Genomic DNA, 17504 nt, shown 5'->3' on the forward strand with positions numbered 1-17504 from the left:
CTATAAATTATGTATCTCTCGCTCCCTATATATGTGTATATATATATATATATATATATATATATATATATATCTATCTATCTATCTATGTATAAGAGATTGTATGTTGCAATAGAGATCTTTTACCTCTATGAATGTGTTTTATCATTTGCAACAAGATGATCACATGCTATTAAAAGAAAACAAAAATTTCAGATCAGAGAAGCACTTTATATAAAGGAATGTAAATAGACAATTGTATTTTAATTTTTTCATAGACTTTATTAACATAAAGTTAATATAGGGATTGCAATCTTTTTCAATTTTCAGTGTTGAACAATACGCATCGGAATAACATGGCTTTTGTTTACTTATCACAAAATTATGGAATTTCATATACAAATAACTTTTTATATAGATATCATTGGTCAGTCATGTATTCTATCTTTTTTTTTTAAATTACTTGTTTTATTTTTGAGATTTTATTTTTTTTCTTTTTCTTCTTTTTAGGAAAAACATACAAACATGGTGAATATATTTTTATAAATGGCTAAGACACTCAATCAATCGGGTATTGGTAGAGTAGAAAAATACTCTTGCGCTTTTTTTGCAGCAGAGTATTCCACATTATAAACAGGATGGATTATCTCCACCTTATTTGCAGGTCTCATTCCAATAATCGATTTTATTGGTGAATTTTGAGCGATTGATAGTCCACTAAGAACATAACATGTGTGATATATGTCGCGATTTCTGAAAAAGAGGAAAGAAAACGACTTTATTCCGATAAATGTTCAAAATTTAAATATACATATGGCATCAAAATTCAAATGTATGCATATACAGTAAATTGATTGCGTGTGTGTGTAATATATGGAATGTATAGAATATTACATACTTTCCCGGTTTGTCTAAAAGACCACCATGTGGATTTTGACAGCAAGTTAATATATATTCTTGTAAGGCCTCTTGGTTGAATAACCAGTGGTCGAAAGTACTGCACGGCTTTCCCGTTGACAAGATAGCAGAGATTAAGGGGAACGTTCCACCTTGCCAAAACGAATAGCAACCGTCCACTAATTTGTTCGTACGTCCTTGGAAACCACCCTCCAGACGCATTTGCTTATTTACTATCCATCTCTGCAAAAAAAATGGTAAACATGTAAAGGAAAATAAAATCGCGATTGTAAAAGAAAATCTTACCAACAGTTCTGGTAAATGGCACAGTTCTGTTTTTCCGAGCATTACGAGTGCCGCTAGAGCGCAATAGGCGTATCCACCGTGAGCCTCCATTCCTGGACAACCGCCAAAACCGCCTTCCCACGTCTGACATTTGGCTATCCATTCGGCGGTGTCCTTAAACATGTCCGGTGTATATACATTTGTCAATTTAGCAGCAGCGAGGGCGCAGTACGCTCCCCGTATGTCTACCTCGCCGTTTTCATGCATACAGAAAGAACCGTCCTCTCCGCGTAAAGAAGATAAAAAGCGTTTCAGATTTTTCCTGAAATTATTAACTAAATCTTAACAATGCTATACATATGACAAGTTTTAAAGCAATATTATTAAAAAAATACAATAAGTATATTTTATATGTAAAATATACTTTACCTATCTATCACATCATATGCCTCCTGTGTACCAATAGTGCACAATGTGTTCACTGCTGCATATGTAGAAGCTAAATGTGGATATTGTCCAGGACCTCCTCCGAAACCACCTGTCGGCGATTGACATTTGGCTAGAAAACCCGCAATCTTGGAATATTCCTCATCTTCCAAGCGTTCTCCTAATATTGCAAGCGAATGCAGTATCCAGAAGCAGAGCCATGGTCTGCTCGAGTCTAAGCACTACCATCATTATAAATATTTGATAAATCTTTTACCATTATAAACAACATTTCAAATCTTCTTACAGAGCAATGTTTATATGCATTATTTTGTAAAAATAAATACCTCATAAGTTTCGTTTAAATGAGTGATTGCTTTTTTTAAAAACTGGATGTGCTTCGGCCTAAGTAAAATGGGATCTGTGTCTTTGCACGATCGGTAAAATTTTAATACTGTCTCTTCGACACGAGCCTGGAAAGATATTTACAATAGCACACAACAAATTTTAATACAATATTATAGCATTAAAAAATGCATATGATGCGATAGAATAATATATTCGATGAAATAAGTATGTATATTTATTTTGTGTAATTTTGTACAGAGATCTACCTGCTCAGTTGTGGTTGCAGTTTTATATCCCTCATCATCTTGTCGCTGTTCTAATACTTCCTCATAACTTCGACCTGTGTGTAGGCCTAATTCCAAATCCGACATAATCTGTGAATAACAAGAAATAATGATCTGCTTTACAATCTTTTAATAAAAATAATCTATTGCTCAAAATAAGATATTACGATAATTCAGACAATTCATTCTATAATTTTATCATAAAACATTTGCCGAAAGGGAGAGACTGTTTACAGGTTAAAAACCTTTCTTGTCACATATCAGAATTTACAGAATTTTGTACCGTGTATTTTTACATGATACGTTATCATGCTGTACTCACGTTTAAAATTACGTTAATATATTATTAAATAATACTATATATACAATTATTAACCAATATTTCAGTTATATTCATAACCTATCTAATTTTGGTGTCACTTGCATAGCGCGATATAAGGCTGATATCGCATGGCTTCAACTATCACATTCGCCGAATCCCCGATTGGCTGAGAAACTTGCAGTTTCTTTGGGTGGCACCCGATTGACCACGTCGCCAATTGGCCAATTCAAAATAGGATTCTCTGATTGGTTAATCGTTGCTGGTTACCCTAGGCACAGGTCGATATAATTGGCTGTGGCCAATCGCAACGTGGTCAAACGGGACGCTCCCGTTTCTTTACACATATTTTCAAAATTCAAAAATTCAAAACTTTTCTTTCAAACCTCTTTTAATTTTACATAATTGACATAAAAGACTTTACATTTGACGCAAATAAAATATAAATGTATAGACATAATATTAATTCAATTTATTAATTAAATTGTAGATAATATAATTAATAAGATTACAGAGATATGTATATAATTTTCATGCTGAAAAAGCGAAATAATGCCCATTTTTTTTTTAAATTTTGACACGAGAATTCCGTCGCGAGTTTTCCGATCATGCGATTCGAGCCCTTAGCCCGCATTCTCTCGCGAGGAGCGCTAACGGCGGGTGGATGGCGGACTTTGTCGTCGGGGAGAGCGAGAGATCGTGAGACGCGAGTGTCCGGGTCCGGTCCGGGTTGCGTTCCGTCGTCGGAATCGTCGAGGAATCCCTTGTGAAAGTGACGCTCGCGCGACGACGACGACGAGGAGGATGCGTCCGTACGTTGATTAATCGCGCGAGTGACGCGGCGAGCTGTCAAACTCCAGGGGGATAACAGAGAGGGGAAATGGAAGGAGAGATAATTCATGGAGATCTCGCGTAAGAGGAAGAGTCCCGGACGCGCCTAAAGAAGCGCCATCGGAGCCGGATTACACGTTAGCTAAACAAAGTCCTGGTTACGGATCCTCTCGCGCCATATCTCGCCAAGAGGATATACCTTTCTAATGTTTAGCATCGAGAGGGAGCGCTGTTCGTTCGGTGTGTTGTCTAAATCCGCCATTGGGCGCCATATATGCCCCACTCCACCGTGCTCTACTCCGATTCGCCGAGTCGTTATACCTTTTCGCTCGCGAAGAGTGCAAGGGTGAGTGCCCGCGCGCGACGAGGAACACGATAGGAGTCGCCGGAGTCGCCGCCGCTGTCGCGACAACGTTGTCGAGAGCGCGAGGGACGGAGGGAGAGAGAGGAGGCAGAAGGGAAAGGGCGCACGCGCGAAAGCGAGCCAGAGTGGGAGGCAGATAGGTAGATAAGCGAGAGAGGGAGAGCGAGGCGTGCGAAAGATCCGTGGATACGGCGGGGTGTCTGGCACCCGTGCGTGAATCACGCCTCGGAAACGCTCCCTCTCTCCCTCTCTCTCTCTCTCTTTTTTTCATTCTTCCCTTCTGCTCGCCGTCGTCCTCGACGGCGTCCCCCGTGCTCGTCCCGACATTGACCCGTGCCGCTGCCGGACGCCATCGCCGACGACAGTCAGCAGCGGCCACTCGGATCGACGGAGTCAAGTGGCGTCTCTCCCTCTCTCTCTTTCTCGCGCCGAGATCGAGGGACATCCACGAGGAAGCTTCCAGGTTCTCGGTCTTGGCTGATATCGCCAGCCGGTCGTTATGATTAGTCTCGTTCCGCGATAAGGAATATCGTTTGCGACACGGTGAGAGAGAGGACACCTACACCTGTAAATCCATCTACCGGGTGTGCCTTTCGAGAATCGGGGGTATTGCCGAGGCTGGGAAGTCGGTAGCAACATCGTCGTCGTCGTCGTCGAGGAGGCTGGAGGGATTTCTTCGTCGAGGAAATTCTCGTGCCGTTGAAAGTGAAAGCTGCGAGATTGACGAGGTGCGAGAGGTGTATCTCTATTCATTATATATATAGACGCGCGCGTTGACAGAACGCGGGTTCAATTAAAGACGTAGAGACGCAGCAACGGAGGATAGACTGGCAACAAAGGAACAGAAGCGGATACAACATGTCAGATGAGGAAGACAAACCCCCGGCACCCCCTGTTCGATTGACATCAAACAGGTACTTGCAACTTTGCACATTATTCATTTAAAATATAAATTTGTATCAATAATTGATTTGTCAAAAAACAATCGGATACTGTGAGACTTTCTTAACCTTACGTTTGTTGATATTTGTACAATATGTTTATGTAAAAATTATTGAGAATTTTTTTGCATCGAGAGAAAAAAATTATAATTATTTAATCGGATAACAATTATTTCATCCATATAATTTGTACAACATAAAATTATTGTAATTTATGTTTTACAATATTTATAAGTATTGTAAGAATTTATGTAAATAAAAAACTACAAAAGAATAATTTATATATTTAAAAAATAATTCATAATTTTCGGAATTATAAATTCTGTCATAACTTTCATATTTTTTATGCAATATGTATAAAAGTCTCTACATTTTCTAAGAATAGAAAGGCATTAAGCTAGAGAGCTTGCTAAAAATAATATCTCTTGCTCACTTTCTTCTGTGGGAGACCCTCATAAAAGATGTCTAGATGTAATCTCAACATTGTGTCTCCGCATATTTGGTATACATATATATGCAAACTACCAAATTTTTATATCTTAGAACGCTATGCCAACAATAGTATTTTAAAATCTTTAAGTATTTGCAATAAAATGTAAACTATTAATACATCTGATACAAGATAATTGAATAGTCATTAATTTGTGATTGGGATAAATCTATTAATATTGTTTACATTTTCAGGGGGGAATCAGCGCCTAATTTACCAGTGGACATGCGTCCGCTGCCTAAGGAGCCGGATTCTGATGAACGTAAGAAGAAGACGTTAAAGGGCAAGATAAAGGTGAAGGAGAACAAGGACAAGCCGAATATTAGTTACCCTACGAACTTCGAGCACACTGTGCACGTCGGATTTGATGCTGTCACCGGTGAATTCACGGTAGGTTTTTCTCTCGCGATTTCACAGTCGCGGTTCGCACAATTGCCTCTCTACACTCTATTGTTCAAAATGCACTCGCTTACCGCTTCGCTGTTGTATCACGGTGCGGATTATCTATGAGAGAGATGCGATGGAGAAAAAAAGGAAATTTTATGTTACACCTAAATTACTCTATATTGTTTGTTATCTTTTTGTATATTATTTTTTGTATTGTATCCTCTTGTGTGTGAGAATCACATGGATCTTCCGTACCTGATCGAAATGAGATATGAATTCACTGGTTCTTACATTTATATATACATTTGAACATATCGAGAACGGTACTTTGGTAATTTGTCCGACGCTTCTTATATCTTATTATTTTCACATAACTAAACTAACAAGACACGTATTTCTTTCCAAGCTGCCACTAAAAGTAAGTAAATTAATACCGTTTAGTTTGTGCCTGTTGTACATACATATACACCACGTGGTTCAACACTTTCTTTCCGTTGCGATTTTTTATGAAATTAGATGTTTACATTTTTTTCCATTGAGTACGTCGATACATAGTCGCTTCTGTAGATTAATACAAGCTTTAGTCGACGTTGCATATAAAAATATTTGTTTCTTTCTCACAGAGTGATTTTCGGCACAGCAAATAAGATAGCTAAATTGCATTTATTTTGTTTATATATTATGTTATCTTTTTATTAAAATTGAAACTAAGAACCAAGCATGTATTCAAGTAATAAGTTTTATAGGAAATTAAATATTGACTTATTAAATTTTTAAAATTTCACATATACACATTATAAAATATTTAATAAATATAAATATTTTATAAAATTCAGAGTATTTTTTTCAAATTTTTTTTTAAATCGTAAAATTTTACAGAACAAAATTATATTAAATATTAAAAATTTTCTGAGTTATATATCCAAATGACAAAAAACAAATATAGGTTCTTGATTGATGTCTTGAATTAAAGTTATTAGTATCTATAAATATACATGAAACAGAAATATTTCTTAATTTTTATTCTTTTATACATCATATAGTTATAGTATGTGCATGTTTAAAAATCAAAATTTAGAATTAATACAGAGTGCGCTTTAGAATCTAGTATTAAGTTTACCAGAATTGCCAGATTACCATTTATCTGTTCTGAGTAAACATAATAATCATTCTGTTATGAGTAAACATAATAATCATCATTGTCTCATAATGTGTATTTCTTTGTTAGGGTATGCCAGAAGCATGGGCAAGATTGCTTATGTCTAGCAACATTAGTAAGCAGGAACAAAAGAAGAACCCACAGGCTGTGTTGGATGTATTAAATTGGTATGATAGTAGCAGTAAGGAGGCAAAGGGCTCCAAGTATATGACTACAACTAAAATGGTGGGAGTTGTTGGTAAGTATTGAGATATCAATAGTTTGCCTATAAAGAAATAATTTAAATTTAGCACAATACATTACTAGTGACCATATTAACGATAAATAAAACTTCTTTAGCTCCGATCGAAAGGGCGAGTAGTCCTCGAAGTATGGGAATCGGTATCGGTACAGGTGTGGGAAGTATTCGCGGCCAAGCAATGTCCCAGGCATCTGGAAGCTCTCACTCCCAACATTCGTTGAGCAGGTGAGTCTTTTACACTTTTACGCCTTTGTCCCTTGGTAGTTTAAATATTTTCTGAGAAACGACAACGGTTACAGGGTGAGCAGTAGTAGTCCGAGTAGTACGCCAACGGACGCATGTGCGACCAGCTCGGAACAAGAAGATGAGCCGCCTCCTCCGCCGATCTCCGCCCGACCGGAACGTACGAAGTCGATCGTAAGTTTAATATGATTAAGAAATGTGCGACATTAGTTTGTCAATAATTGTTTTATCAATTATCTGCAACGTTTCACTTTCATTGCACAGTACACAAAACCTATAGAAGAGGAACCACCACCACCCCTGACGACCACGCTGGGCTCGCCGCAACGAAACGGCGTGCAACAGCAGCAACATCAGTCTCAGTTAGATAGAAATAAGAATCAAGCGACACCGACGTCAACAACGACCGATCAGACGCGACCGGCACAAGGTGATAAAGCTAGAAAGAAGAAAATGTCAGACGACGAAATATTAGAAAAGCTTAGAACAATTGTAAGCGTAGGAGACCCTAATAGAAAATACACAAAAATGGAAAAGATCGGACAAGGGTAAGACGTGGAAAAAAATGAGTTATAAATTAATAATGAATAATTGTACTAATTAACAATCACAATTTGCAGTGCTTCGGGAACGGTGTATACGGCGATAGAAACATCCACTGGCATGGAAGTTGCAATAAAACAAATGAATCTGTCGCAACAGCCAAAGAAAGAGCTTATAATAAACGAAATTCTGGTAATGCGGGAGAACAAGCATCCGAACGTTGTAAATTACTTGGATAGTTATTTAGTCGGGGAAGAACTGTGGGTAGTCATGGAATATTTGCCAGGTGGCAGCTTGACGGATGTTGTGACCGAGACTTGTATGGACGAAGGTCAAATTGCTGCAGTGTGCAGAGAAGTATTGCAGGCACTCGAGTTCCTTCATTGCAATCAGGTTATACATAGGGACATCAAGTCCGACAATATCCTCCTGGGACTGGACGGAGGGGTGAAGTTAACGGATTTTGGCTTTTGCGCGCAAATCTCGCCGGAGCAGAGCAAACGGACGACGATGGTCGGTACACCGTATTGGATGGCACCAGAAGTAGTGACACGAAAACAGTATGGACCTAAGGTAGATTACATACAATCATTATCAATTATTAAAGTAAAGGATTGAAAGCGTAATAAATCAATTGTACTTTGGTGTCACAGGTTGATATATGGTCATTGGGAATAATGGCGATCGAGATGATTGAAGGTGAACCACCGTATCTGAATGAAAACCCGTTGAGAGCCTTGTACTTGATTGCGACGAATGGCAAGCCGGAAATCAAGGAAAAAGACAAACTGTCGGGTATATTTCAAGATTTTCTAGATCAGTGTTTAGAAGTTGAGGTGGAAAAACGGTCCGCGGCTTCCGAACTGTTAAAGGTAAGAGAAATCATTATTATTGATATAGAACGCGAATGTTCTCTTCATATTTCTCGCTCGAGTCGATTTAATTCGAAATATGTGTTTAAATTGAATTGCAGCATCCTTTTCTGAAATTAGCCAGGCCACTAGCTTCGTTAACACCTTTAATAATGGCAGCGAAAGAAGCTGCCAAAGGTCATTAAAAGAGGCAGTGGTACGATTAGTAGTCGTAAAAGACATGAGTGCGGTTATGCGAACGCGATGCGAAAAAAGAAAGAAAGAAATAATGAATCACCCTCCCAAAACGGAAACGGCACAATAATTCAATAATATATAATAAATAATAAATATAAACGTATATATATATATATAAATGAATAAATATACATATATATATATACATGTATGTATGCATACCTATGTGTATATCGTATGTGAGTATTATTTTATTTGCGGCGTCATATACATGTATACACATACGCGTGCATATATTCATTACGTATGCATATAGATTGATAGATAGATAGATATTCGATACCGTAATGGAGTATCGAGAGAGCGGTTGCACAGTTAAAAAAATGCTCGATTCTCGCATGTTGCGAGCGCAAACAACAAAGTTAAATCAGAAAGAGCTATGAGCGATCTAATGACAGAGATCTTGTTTTCCTCGATAAAAAATCTAATTACAATTGGGGCGTGTAAAACTGGACTCGCAAAAGTCTTAGATTAGTCTTGAAAGGAAATAAGAAAATGAAATATGTTTTACGATATGTACGCTGTTGCCTGAGCTTTTGCCGCAATTTTGATAGATTGTCATCGAGGAAATACAAGCGATTGTCAGTTATTTTCTAAAAATATAAAACTAGTATTATACTGACTCTCTAAAAAGAAAAAAAGAAAGAAGAAAAAAATTCAAATCGGAAAGAGAGTTAGCAAGAAACGCATATTATTTATAGCGCGAGAATCTTAATAGATAATACCACAAACAAATGTGTGAACAAGTGCATAGGACCTATTCTAATATATATTATTGTTTAATGAGAGATCGTAGACAGAAAGAAAATTGGTCTTCGTGTCGGACTTGTATTTTTCGACAGAGATTACGCGGTGAAACAGAGCAATATGTTTTTGGTGTGTTTTAATCCGATTAGCGCGACGAATAGATGTGTAAGCGGTAGAGTACAATTTGTTTTCAACGTTCTCAAGACTCACGTCAATTGATCATTGATTATATTTGATTCGTTGTTGATTCAGTTTCTCTATTGAAAAGAGAAATTAATTTAGCAATTATTTTTCTCTTATAAAAAAATATCGCAATTTATATTGGCGTTTACAATATAGAAAAATTGGTTTGCTCTGAGCCGATTGCGTAAGAATTGCATATCTCGTTTGAGGCCGCTAACTTAGAGCTTTATGAACGAAGAGATGAGTATTTTTTCTCATTTGCGCCATTAAAAAAGAAAAAAGAGAAGAAGAGACACGTTAAGACGCGAAACTTACCAAGGTTTACTACTTAGTCGATAAGAACATCTTTCCGAGGGCAAACTGTTTGTCCGTATCACGTGTGTTCTTCGCTATAAGTCCAACATAATTGTCTTTAACGTGTCTTGCAGAATAAAAAGGAAAGAAAAGATGATATGAGAGACGAGCGGACAATTGATATGAAACTGTAAAACAAGGTTCAGACGTAGAAGCATTTTGTGACACTATAAAGTGCCTGTCTTGTCGTTTAGAGACGTGAAGAAAAAAAAAAAGAAAACTCGCGTTAGATTTCTTATGAACCACCGTATTACGATACGTAATATTTCGTTTTAGCATCATGAGAGAGAAGAGAAACAAATAATCGAATATACACACATACACGTATAATGGAGTTGAGTTGTATTGTACGTTTTTTTGTGTAGAACGAGTTGTGGTTACGTATGTATGGTTGTATTTGCATCGAACATTATCGAGATATGTCTTTCCTAATGTTGTATTATATATCATCCGAGCGTCATCGCGTCATCGAAAGAAACGAATATCTTAGAAGTACATTTAATTATCTTAGGTAATTAGATTTTCGTATCGTTCTTTTTTTTTATCTTCTTCATTTTACATACGTCGCCCGTTATTCGACTGAAATATCTGTCGCGTGAAAGCCCAAAAAGTAAAAAAAGGCGACAGCTCGACAGATGAGATCAATGATAGAAAGCATAGATAGAATACAAGCAAAATTTGCAGATTCTGATGCGCATACATTTTTTATTGTAACGTTAATACAATCATAAGAAGACTTCGAATGCGAGAATGTCGAAATTGCGAGAAATTATTTGTAAAACTTTTGATTCTATGATAAGAGAAAAAAAAGAAATGTCGAGAGAAGAAGGAAACAATTTTTTCTAAATGAATGTTCGTGTTCTATTCCGGATAACGCGAGCTCGACGTTTGTTTTTTCTTTCTTTCGAGTTTGAAAAATACGCGAGTAGCTTATGCTTGCCCAATTTCCGGTTTTCGCGCGGTGGATAGATGACTCGGTCGACGAGGTTTTTCGTTATACATGTATATGTATAGGACTCGTATATAAATTAATATTAACTGAAATCATGTGAAAATATAATTACGATAGTTATAAATCGAGAAATTAACGATATACTTATATTGCATACGAGAAATGAGATGAAAAAGAGGGAAAAGCCCGTACATTATTTAATAATCGTACGTACAGCGTATCCATTTTTCGACGAGTTTATTTTGTTTTTCCTTTTTTTTTTATAGTATCATCTTTTGAAGAAAAGCCTGATTAGAGATTTTTATAAAGTTTGACTGTACTTGATCGAGAAAGAGCGGAAGCAGCTCAGTTTGCATCGACATTCACTATCGAATTTAGGGTCGGAATGCCGAAAGAAACTTGATGCCATTTATTTTTAGAAAAACTTCAAGTACCATATGAAATAGAATAATAATTAAATATGCACCCCCTTTTTTCAGTATTCCGCGACACGTTTCGCGTTAATCTCCTCTTCGGCGTCCGTCTTTAAAATCGATCGGATTGTTGACAAGAGACAAAATAACGTGCGCACGTTTTAGTATTAACGAAAGAAAAAAAGTATGAGTGTGTGAAAAAAATATATAAAAATAAAGAATGGTGCGATCCCCAGGGTTAAAGTTGACGATCAGAAGCACTAAGAAGAGCGAGGTCCTGCATTTTCACAAATATCTCGGCGCGACTGTCTTCTCTATTTACATTCTTTTCTTTGTTTCGCGGCAGTTATATTTTAACAAATATATACCACAGCTATATATCAGCAGCTATTATAATTAACGTTTATAATTTTACTTACGCGAATCGGGTCGCGCGAGATGCAAAATTGCCTGCATGAAATATCACCCGATCGATGCACACCCTGATTGAAGCGCATCTTAGCATGTAGATAGACGTTCGCTGATAATGGTACCGGATGATCCTTTTATCGCGTAAATAAAGTACAAAAATTGTACCAAGCATGCCTTATCGTAATAATAATAAGTGATGCATCACGAAAGTATTCATTATTTTTGACATTGACAAACGAATCGCAAACGTATGAGAGCTCTGAGGAAAAAATATGAGCAGGCGAATCTTTTAACGTAAAAAGAAAATGCGGGCATCTTTGCATCCGATTATGCATCCATATTTTGACGATCCTTCCAATTGCATTTAATTATTTGCTATGTGGACTACGTATCTCGTCTCTATTTTTTAGGTTCTTAAAAATAGGTTCCTAATATGCGAATCATGTTAAGTGTGTGTATGCATGTTTTATTGTAGCATTTTACGATGTTTTTGAAAATGCTTTGTGATCTCCGAATGAAAGAAAGAAGTAGTAGGCCTATAGTAACAAAGTCGCTATTTTACTGCTGAGATTGAAAGAAAAAAAAGAAGCTTCGATCCTTCCAGACGGAGGAAGGTTCGTTCGACTTTAACTTTTGTAAGAAAGAAACGCATTTATCGGGAAACATTCGGCAGAAATTTGGTCTCTCAGGAAGAACACTTGAAATTTTTGTGACGATAAAAATTTCAAAGTAAAGGAGTGCAAAAAAAAAAACAGAAAAGGAGTAATGAATTGTAAAAATAATGCCTAGAATTTTGCGCATATATTGTACTATAACACCTTTCAGTTTGTTTTGAAACGTTACAATATAAGGAAACATTTTATAACAAATATGTTCTTCATTTAGTATGAAATATATCCTCCCTGCCTAATATAATATTAAGAGAAAAATCATCATCTACTTCATATTTTTCTACTTTATATTATTTGATGTATTAAATTAGACTACGTGGTATATATTACATATGGCATTTATTGAAAAAATAACATTTCTTTTATTAGACATTTTCATTATCGTGCGCTTTCTCGCATCACATCATAGTATAGATACATCTTGTGTGGGAGTTTAACTTTGTTCTCTTTAATACGGATCTGTACATACTATATTTGTAATATCGAAAAGGTAAGCAGTACACAATGCAGAGATTTCAGAACTGATATAACATAGAATTAGCTTCTCGTCGCGTGTGAAAAGTCGGTCGGAAACGTTTTATCTCTGCATGTAAATGGAATAAACTTTTGCAAAAGCTGTAAGAAGGAATATACGCAAAAGTTGTATATAATTCAATAGAATAAATCAAAAGAAAATATATAGTAATTGACATAGAAGGATTAATGGCGATATTGTACTCGCATTGCGTCAAAAGTGATAAAATATTCCCTATATATATAATAATAATAATAACAAACTTTTATTTTACAGAGACAGCCTTTGGCGATAATAATTGTTACACTATCTCTTTACAATGCATATAAATATAAATCGGAGGTATTTTATAATGTTTATAACACGAAGTATAAACATATTTATACATATATATGATCTCATATGTGAGTCGCATAAATCGGAAGTATTATAAAATAATAATAAGCAACAAGGAGAGCTTATTTTACGTAGACTTTTTCTCTTCTCCCGCTGCATGGAAGCTTATAGAGGCGGAATTGATGCAGAAACGTTTCCTCGTAGGTTTCGGCCCGTCGTTGAACACGTGTCCCAGGTGTGCATTGCACTTCGAACAGGTCACCTCGGTCCGCACCATATCTGGGTTTGCGATCAGCAGTAGTAGATTGCCGCCGACTAGCGTCGTTTAATTCGACGTGACGCGCGGTTTTCAGTGGTGTTTATTTTTCAGTGATGAGAGTGAAGAGTGGTGGTGGTGGTGGTGGTGGTGGTAGTAGTAGTAGTAGTAGTAGTAGTAGTAGCCAAGGAGAATTCAAGGAAGGCAAAAGGAGAAAGAATAATAGAGTGTGATTAGACGCAGACCGACACCCTTTTCGTGATACACTTTTGAGAATAGAAGTGATCTAAAGAGAGCTATTAAATTATAAAAGAAGTAGAATTGATTCCCCGATTATGAGAAGAATAGGTAACATTTATGATACTAAAAGAGAATAATAATGAAAAAGTGCGTACACATATATACGAAACGGTTTTATTGTACATTCTATACATGAACTGACCTTTTTGATCCCGTTTATTATCAATTCCAATCGTGTACGTTTATTTGGCAAAAAATTACACAATATATTTTACATTTTACTTAACTATTGTAGTTTATTTTGCTCATATGTGCAAGTATATTTCTTTATATCAAGCGCATTTACATTGCAAAAGCAGAGATACTTATTATATATTTAGCTGTGAGTATTAAAACATACAAATATTATTATTTCAACTGTGTTATCGATTACAACGATAACATCAAAGCAAAGGAATTTTATTTGCATCAAACAGATATGTCGTAAAAAGCAATATCTATTTATATATTTAAGCATTAAGAATTTCCAGCTAAGAAAAAAAGATATGTATTATTATTTGTGTCGCAAGTTATAATTTGTTGAACAATTAAAAAGAAAACCTCGTAGCACAGCTATACACAGCATTCTAAAAGTAAAAATATATGGCAAATACTTTTATCTTTTAAATCATACATTTTAATGAGTTTCATATATAATGTAGCACATTACGTTTAATATAAAAAGTGATGTAAGTCTAACACAATCACACTCTAAGCAAGTACATGCAGGAATCGGGAAGAGAGAATGAGAATTTTCATCTAATATATACAACATTCTAAAGTTTAATAGAACCACATATAAATATAGATATTCTACTTGTCTCTTTAAATATCCAAATATTTTTTTAAACATATGTGCACAAAAAAAATTGCATTCACGAATATGTTATCAAAGAGGCACATAAAAGTGAATGGAAGTGAAATAATTAAGAAATTATAATAAAATTAATCATATTATAATAATTATAATAAAATTATAATTATTATAATTAAAGTTATAATTTTTTTAAATTTGCGATATGAAAAATTTAATTTTATATGAGAGAAACATATTGAAAATATATAAAGAAATCTCTACACTTTCGACACAAAATAAATAGATGAAATGACTAGGATAGGTTCAATAATGTTACAAGTATATAATTATGTATGAAACATACGTTACGATTATAATTTTGTAAATATAATAGTAAACGCGGGTACAAACTCGTTAACACAAGACTTTTTTGATAATTGTCACAGTTCAATTTCGAGTGTACCCGCGTATTATTAAAGGGATTGTGCATGTTTAATGTTGAAACAAACGCAAAATGTTTATATATATGTCCGTAGAATGCCATTCTGAGAATGCACTGTAAAAGATACGCTAACGAAGACCGTAATCGCTTACCATGAGACGTGTCTTTGGTCAGTTTAATGCGTCCTTGATCCAAAACCTCATTGAATGCAGGCCAACCGCATCCGCTGTCGTATTTGGTGTCCGAGGAGAATAATTCCTGATCGCACACGATGCAAGTGTACATTCCCTTCTCGTAAAACTTATTGTAGCAACCGGTAAACGGCCTGCGAAATAAAGAATAAGAATGAGGGTGAGTTGGGATAGCGCGTGGAGAGGGAAAAAAGGGGGAGCAAACCGTGCATGACACATATTGTTTATTTTTAAACCTGTTGGCCGTGAGGGACAAGTTCTCTCAAAGCCAGACGCTCTTGAAAAAGTTATTTCGGTTATACATCGTCTAACATTAAGGTTGAACTTAATCGCGCGGGAACGTGACTTTATGACATATCTTTCAGTAAGTTACGTCATATCGCGATTTTATTTGCAAAAGCATGTACTGATAACCATGTTAACCCTGTTGTGGATAAATACTAAATTTTATATATAACATTTATATATATTATAAATATTTATATATAAATATATAATTATTATATATAAATAATATTATATATAATAGTTATATATAAATTTATGTATAAATTTATATTATATATAAATATATATATAAAAAATTTATTTAATCAATTAATTAATATAATTATTTCATTAATATAAGTTGTTTTTTTTCAAATACTATAAATTTGTGTTCAAGATTCAAATGAGATATTTTTAAATCTGAAAAATGGAGTGGGGTGAAAATTATCTGGCAAGTTGTGTAAATATGGATCGCCACGAGTAACATCCGTTTGTGTCACCAATATAATTAGCATAGTTCGAAGTTTCTATTATGTTATCGTCGTTGCGCAACTATGTTATACGCTTCGACTATTATAGCATCATCTATCTTTCTCTTTTTCTCCGATGAAGGAAATTAAACGCGTCGTCGGAGCGTGATAACGGGAAACTGGTCGCGCCTGCAAATAAGAATGATTAGAATGCATGATTCAATGAGCAAGATTTGCATTTTTAATTAAGTCAAAATCTACTACGCGAGATGTGAAGACCGATTCAAAATTTCCTACGATTTTCATTCGGATCATTTTCCCGTGAGGAGGGTACTCGAAAATGGACCTAGGGGCGATCGTGGTTTTCGTTGAAACTTGATTCGAGTTTCGCGCCTCTTGGTGGAAGGAACCTCTCACCTCTCGGTGCCCTTTTCTTGCGTCACATGCCACTGCAGCGGCGTCAAGCGTTTCCGCGCCTCCTCCTTGTCGACCATCGTCGTTATCCTCCTAAGAGCTCCGAGCGTGAGTCGCAGAATCTTGAGACGGGATATCGGGGGTCTTGCACGAGCCGAACGTGCGCGTGCGAGAGGCACGCGGTTTCACGTGACAGTTGGATTCTGGGACGATCTTGCCGCGCTTTACGTCGTTCCGAGAGGAACCTGCTTTCGAAACCGCTCTCCCGAGCACACGCGCACCTCGAAAACGGCCAACTTCGCCGCGCCGGACCCGACTGAACCGCGCTCCGAACTCCGAACTCCGAACCGCGATGCCGCGTTTCACGCGATGACCCCTTCTGGCGCTCCAGTCACGTTCCAGCCACCGATGCGAGCGACGACGGCGTCTGACGCGACAACTAGAAGCGTCGCCGGGGGCAGAATCTCGACCTTCTTCCTTCAAAAATAATGGATAAAATATAACGTAAGTTTTATCATTGTTTTGAAAGCATAATTATGATTAACTTTGCGCGCTGTGAGGTTACTTGAATAAGGTAATAATCTGTGATTATACGACTAAATTTTGGGATTAAAATAAGTAGTATGATGAAATATTATTTTTTATTATTCAATCTTTTATATTGATTTCATTAATATTATAATATTAATTATTCTAATTGAGAAAATATACATTAAATTTGTGTTTTTTTTTTGTATATTTTTGAATTCAATTTTCATGTGTTATAACGGCGTGAATTGGTAAACGATGTCGGTCATGTCAATTTCTAATTATCTCCAAGTATATTCGTTGATTTGATGAATATATAAGTATATATTTAACATAAAATATGAGTGCAATTGAAGCTATTTATTATTATGATCTAATTAAATTTTAATTATGTTTTATTTTCTCTCTTTTTCACATTTAAATTCATATCAAAA

The 17504-nt window shown here is 35.9% G+C and overlaps 3 protein-coding genes across 7 annotated transcripts; 1 reads left to right on the top strand and 2 right to left on the bottom strand.

Annotated features, from left to right (window-relative positions):
* Positions 1-96: 96 nt before the first annotated feature.
* Positions 97-2663, bottom strand: LOC105254323 (protein farnesyltransferase subunit beta). Its single transcript, XM_011262934.3, has 7 exons — positions 2542-2663; positions 2202-2309; positions 1935-2060; positions 1591-1829; positions 1183-1483; positions 878-1119; positions 97-732 (listed from the first exon to the last, which is right to left on the bottom strand). Exons 2-7 carry the CDS (start codon positions 2304-2306, stop codon positions 543-545), a joined length of 1203 nt encoding a protein of 400 aa, XP_011261236.1. The 5' UTR covers positions 2307-2309; positions 2542-2663; the 3' UTR covers positions 97-542.
* A 535-nt stretch (positions 2664-3198) lies between these two features.
* Positions 3199-12775, top strand: LOC105254322 (serine/threonine-protein kinase PAK 3). Of its 3 annotated transcripts, none has more exons than XM_011262930.2 (10): positions 3199-4647; positions 5359-5554; positions 5958-5969; positions 6780-6948; positions 7050-7176; positions 7251-7368; positions 7459-7742; positions 7815-8310; positions 8391-8609; positions 8711-12775. In XM_011262930.2, the coding sequence occupies exons 1-10, from the start codon at positions 4592-4594 to the stop codon at positions 8792-8794; spliced, it is 1761 nt and encodes a 586-aa protein (XP_011261232.1). In that variant the 5' UTR covers positions 3199-4591; the 3' UTR covers positions 8795-12775. The 3 variants fall into 3 exon arrangements, with proteins under 3 accessions (XP_011261232.1, XP_011261233.1, XP_011261235.1); XM_011262931.2 differs by having other exon boundaries at positions 7260-7368; XM_011262933.2 differs by lacking the exon at positions 5958-5969.
* A 416-nt stretch (positions 12776-13191) lies between these two features.
* On the bottom strand, positions 13192-16895 carry LOC105254321 (methionine-R-sulfoxide reductase B1). Of its 3 annotated transcripts, none has more exons than XM_011262928.2 (3): positions 16546-16895; positions 15353-15525; positions 13192-13742 (listed from the first exon to the last, which is right to left on the bottom strand). In XM_011262928.2, the coding sequence occupies exons 1-3, from the start codon at positions 16620-16622 to the stop codon at positions 13555-13557; spliced, it is 438 nt and encodes a 145-aa protein (XP_011261230.1). In that variant the 5' UTR covers positions 16623-16895; the 3' UTR covers positions 13192-13554. The 3 variants fall into 3 exon arrangements, with proteins under 3 accessions (XP_011261230.1, XP_011261231.1, XP_019884022.1); XM_011262929.2 differs by having other exon boundaries at positions 13192-13706; positions 16546-16889; XM_020028463.2 differs by lacking the exon at positions 13192-13742 and adding an exon at positions 14078-14549 and having other exon boundaries at positions 16546-16893.
* Positions 16896-17504: the final 609 nt, after the last annotated feature.

Source organism: Camponotus floridanus, unplaced genomic scaffold (genome assembly GCF_003227725.1).
Source record: "Camponotus floridanus strain SB8 unplaced genomic scaffold, Cflo_v7.5 scaffold160, whole genome shotgun sequence".
Classification (NCBI taxonomy): domain Eukaryota; kingdom Metazoa; phylum Arthropoda; class Insecta; order Hymenoptera; family Formicidae; genus Camponotus; species Camponotus floridanus.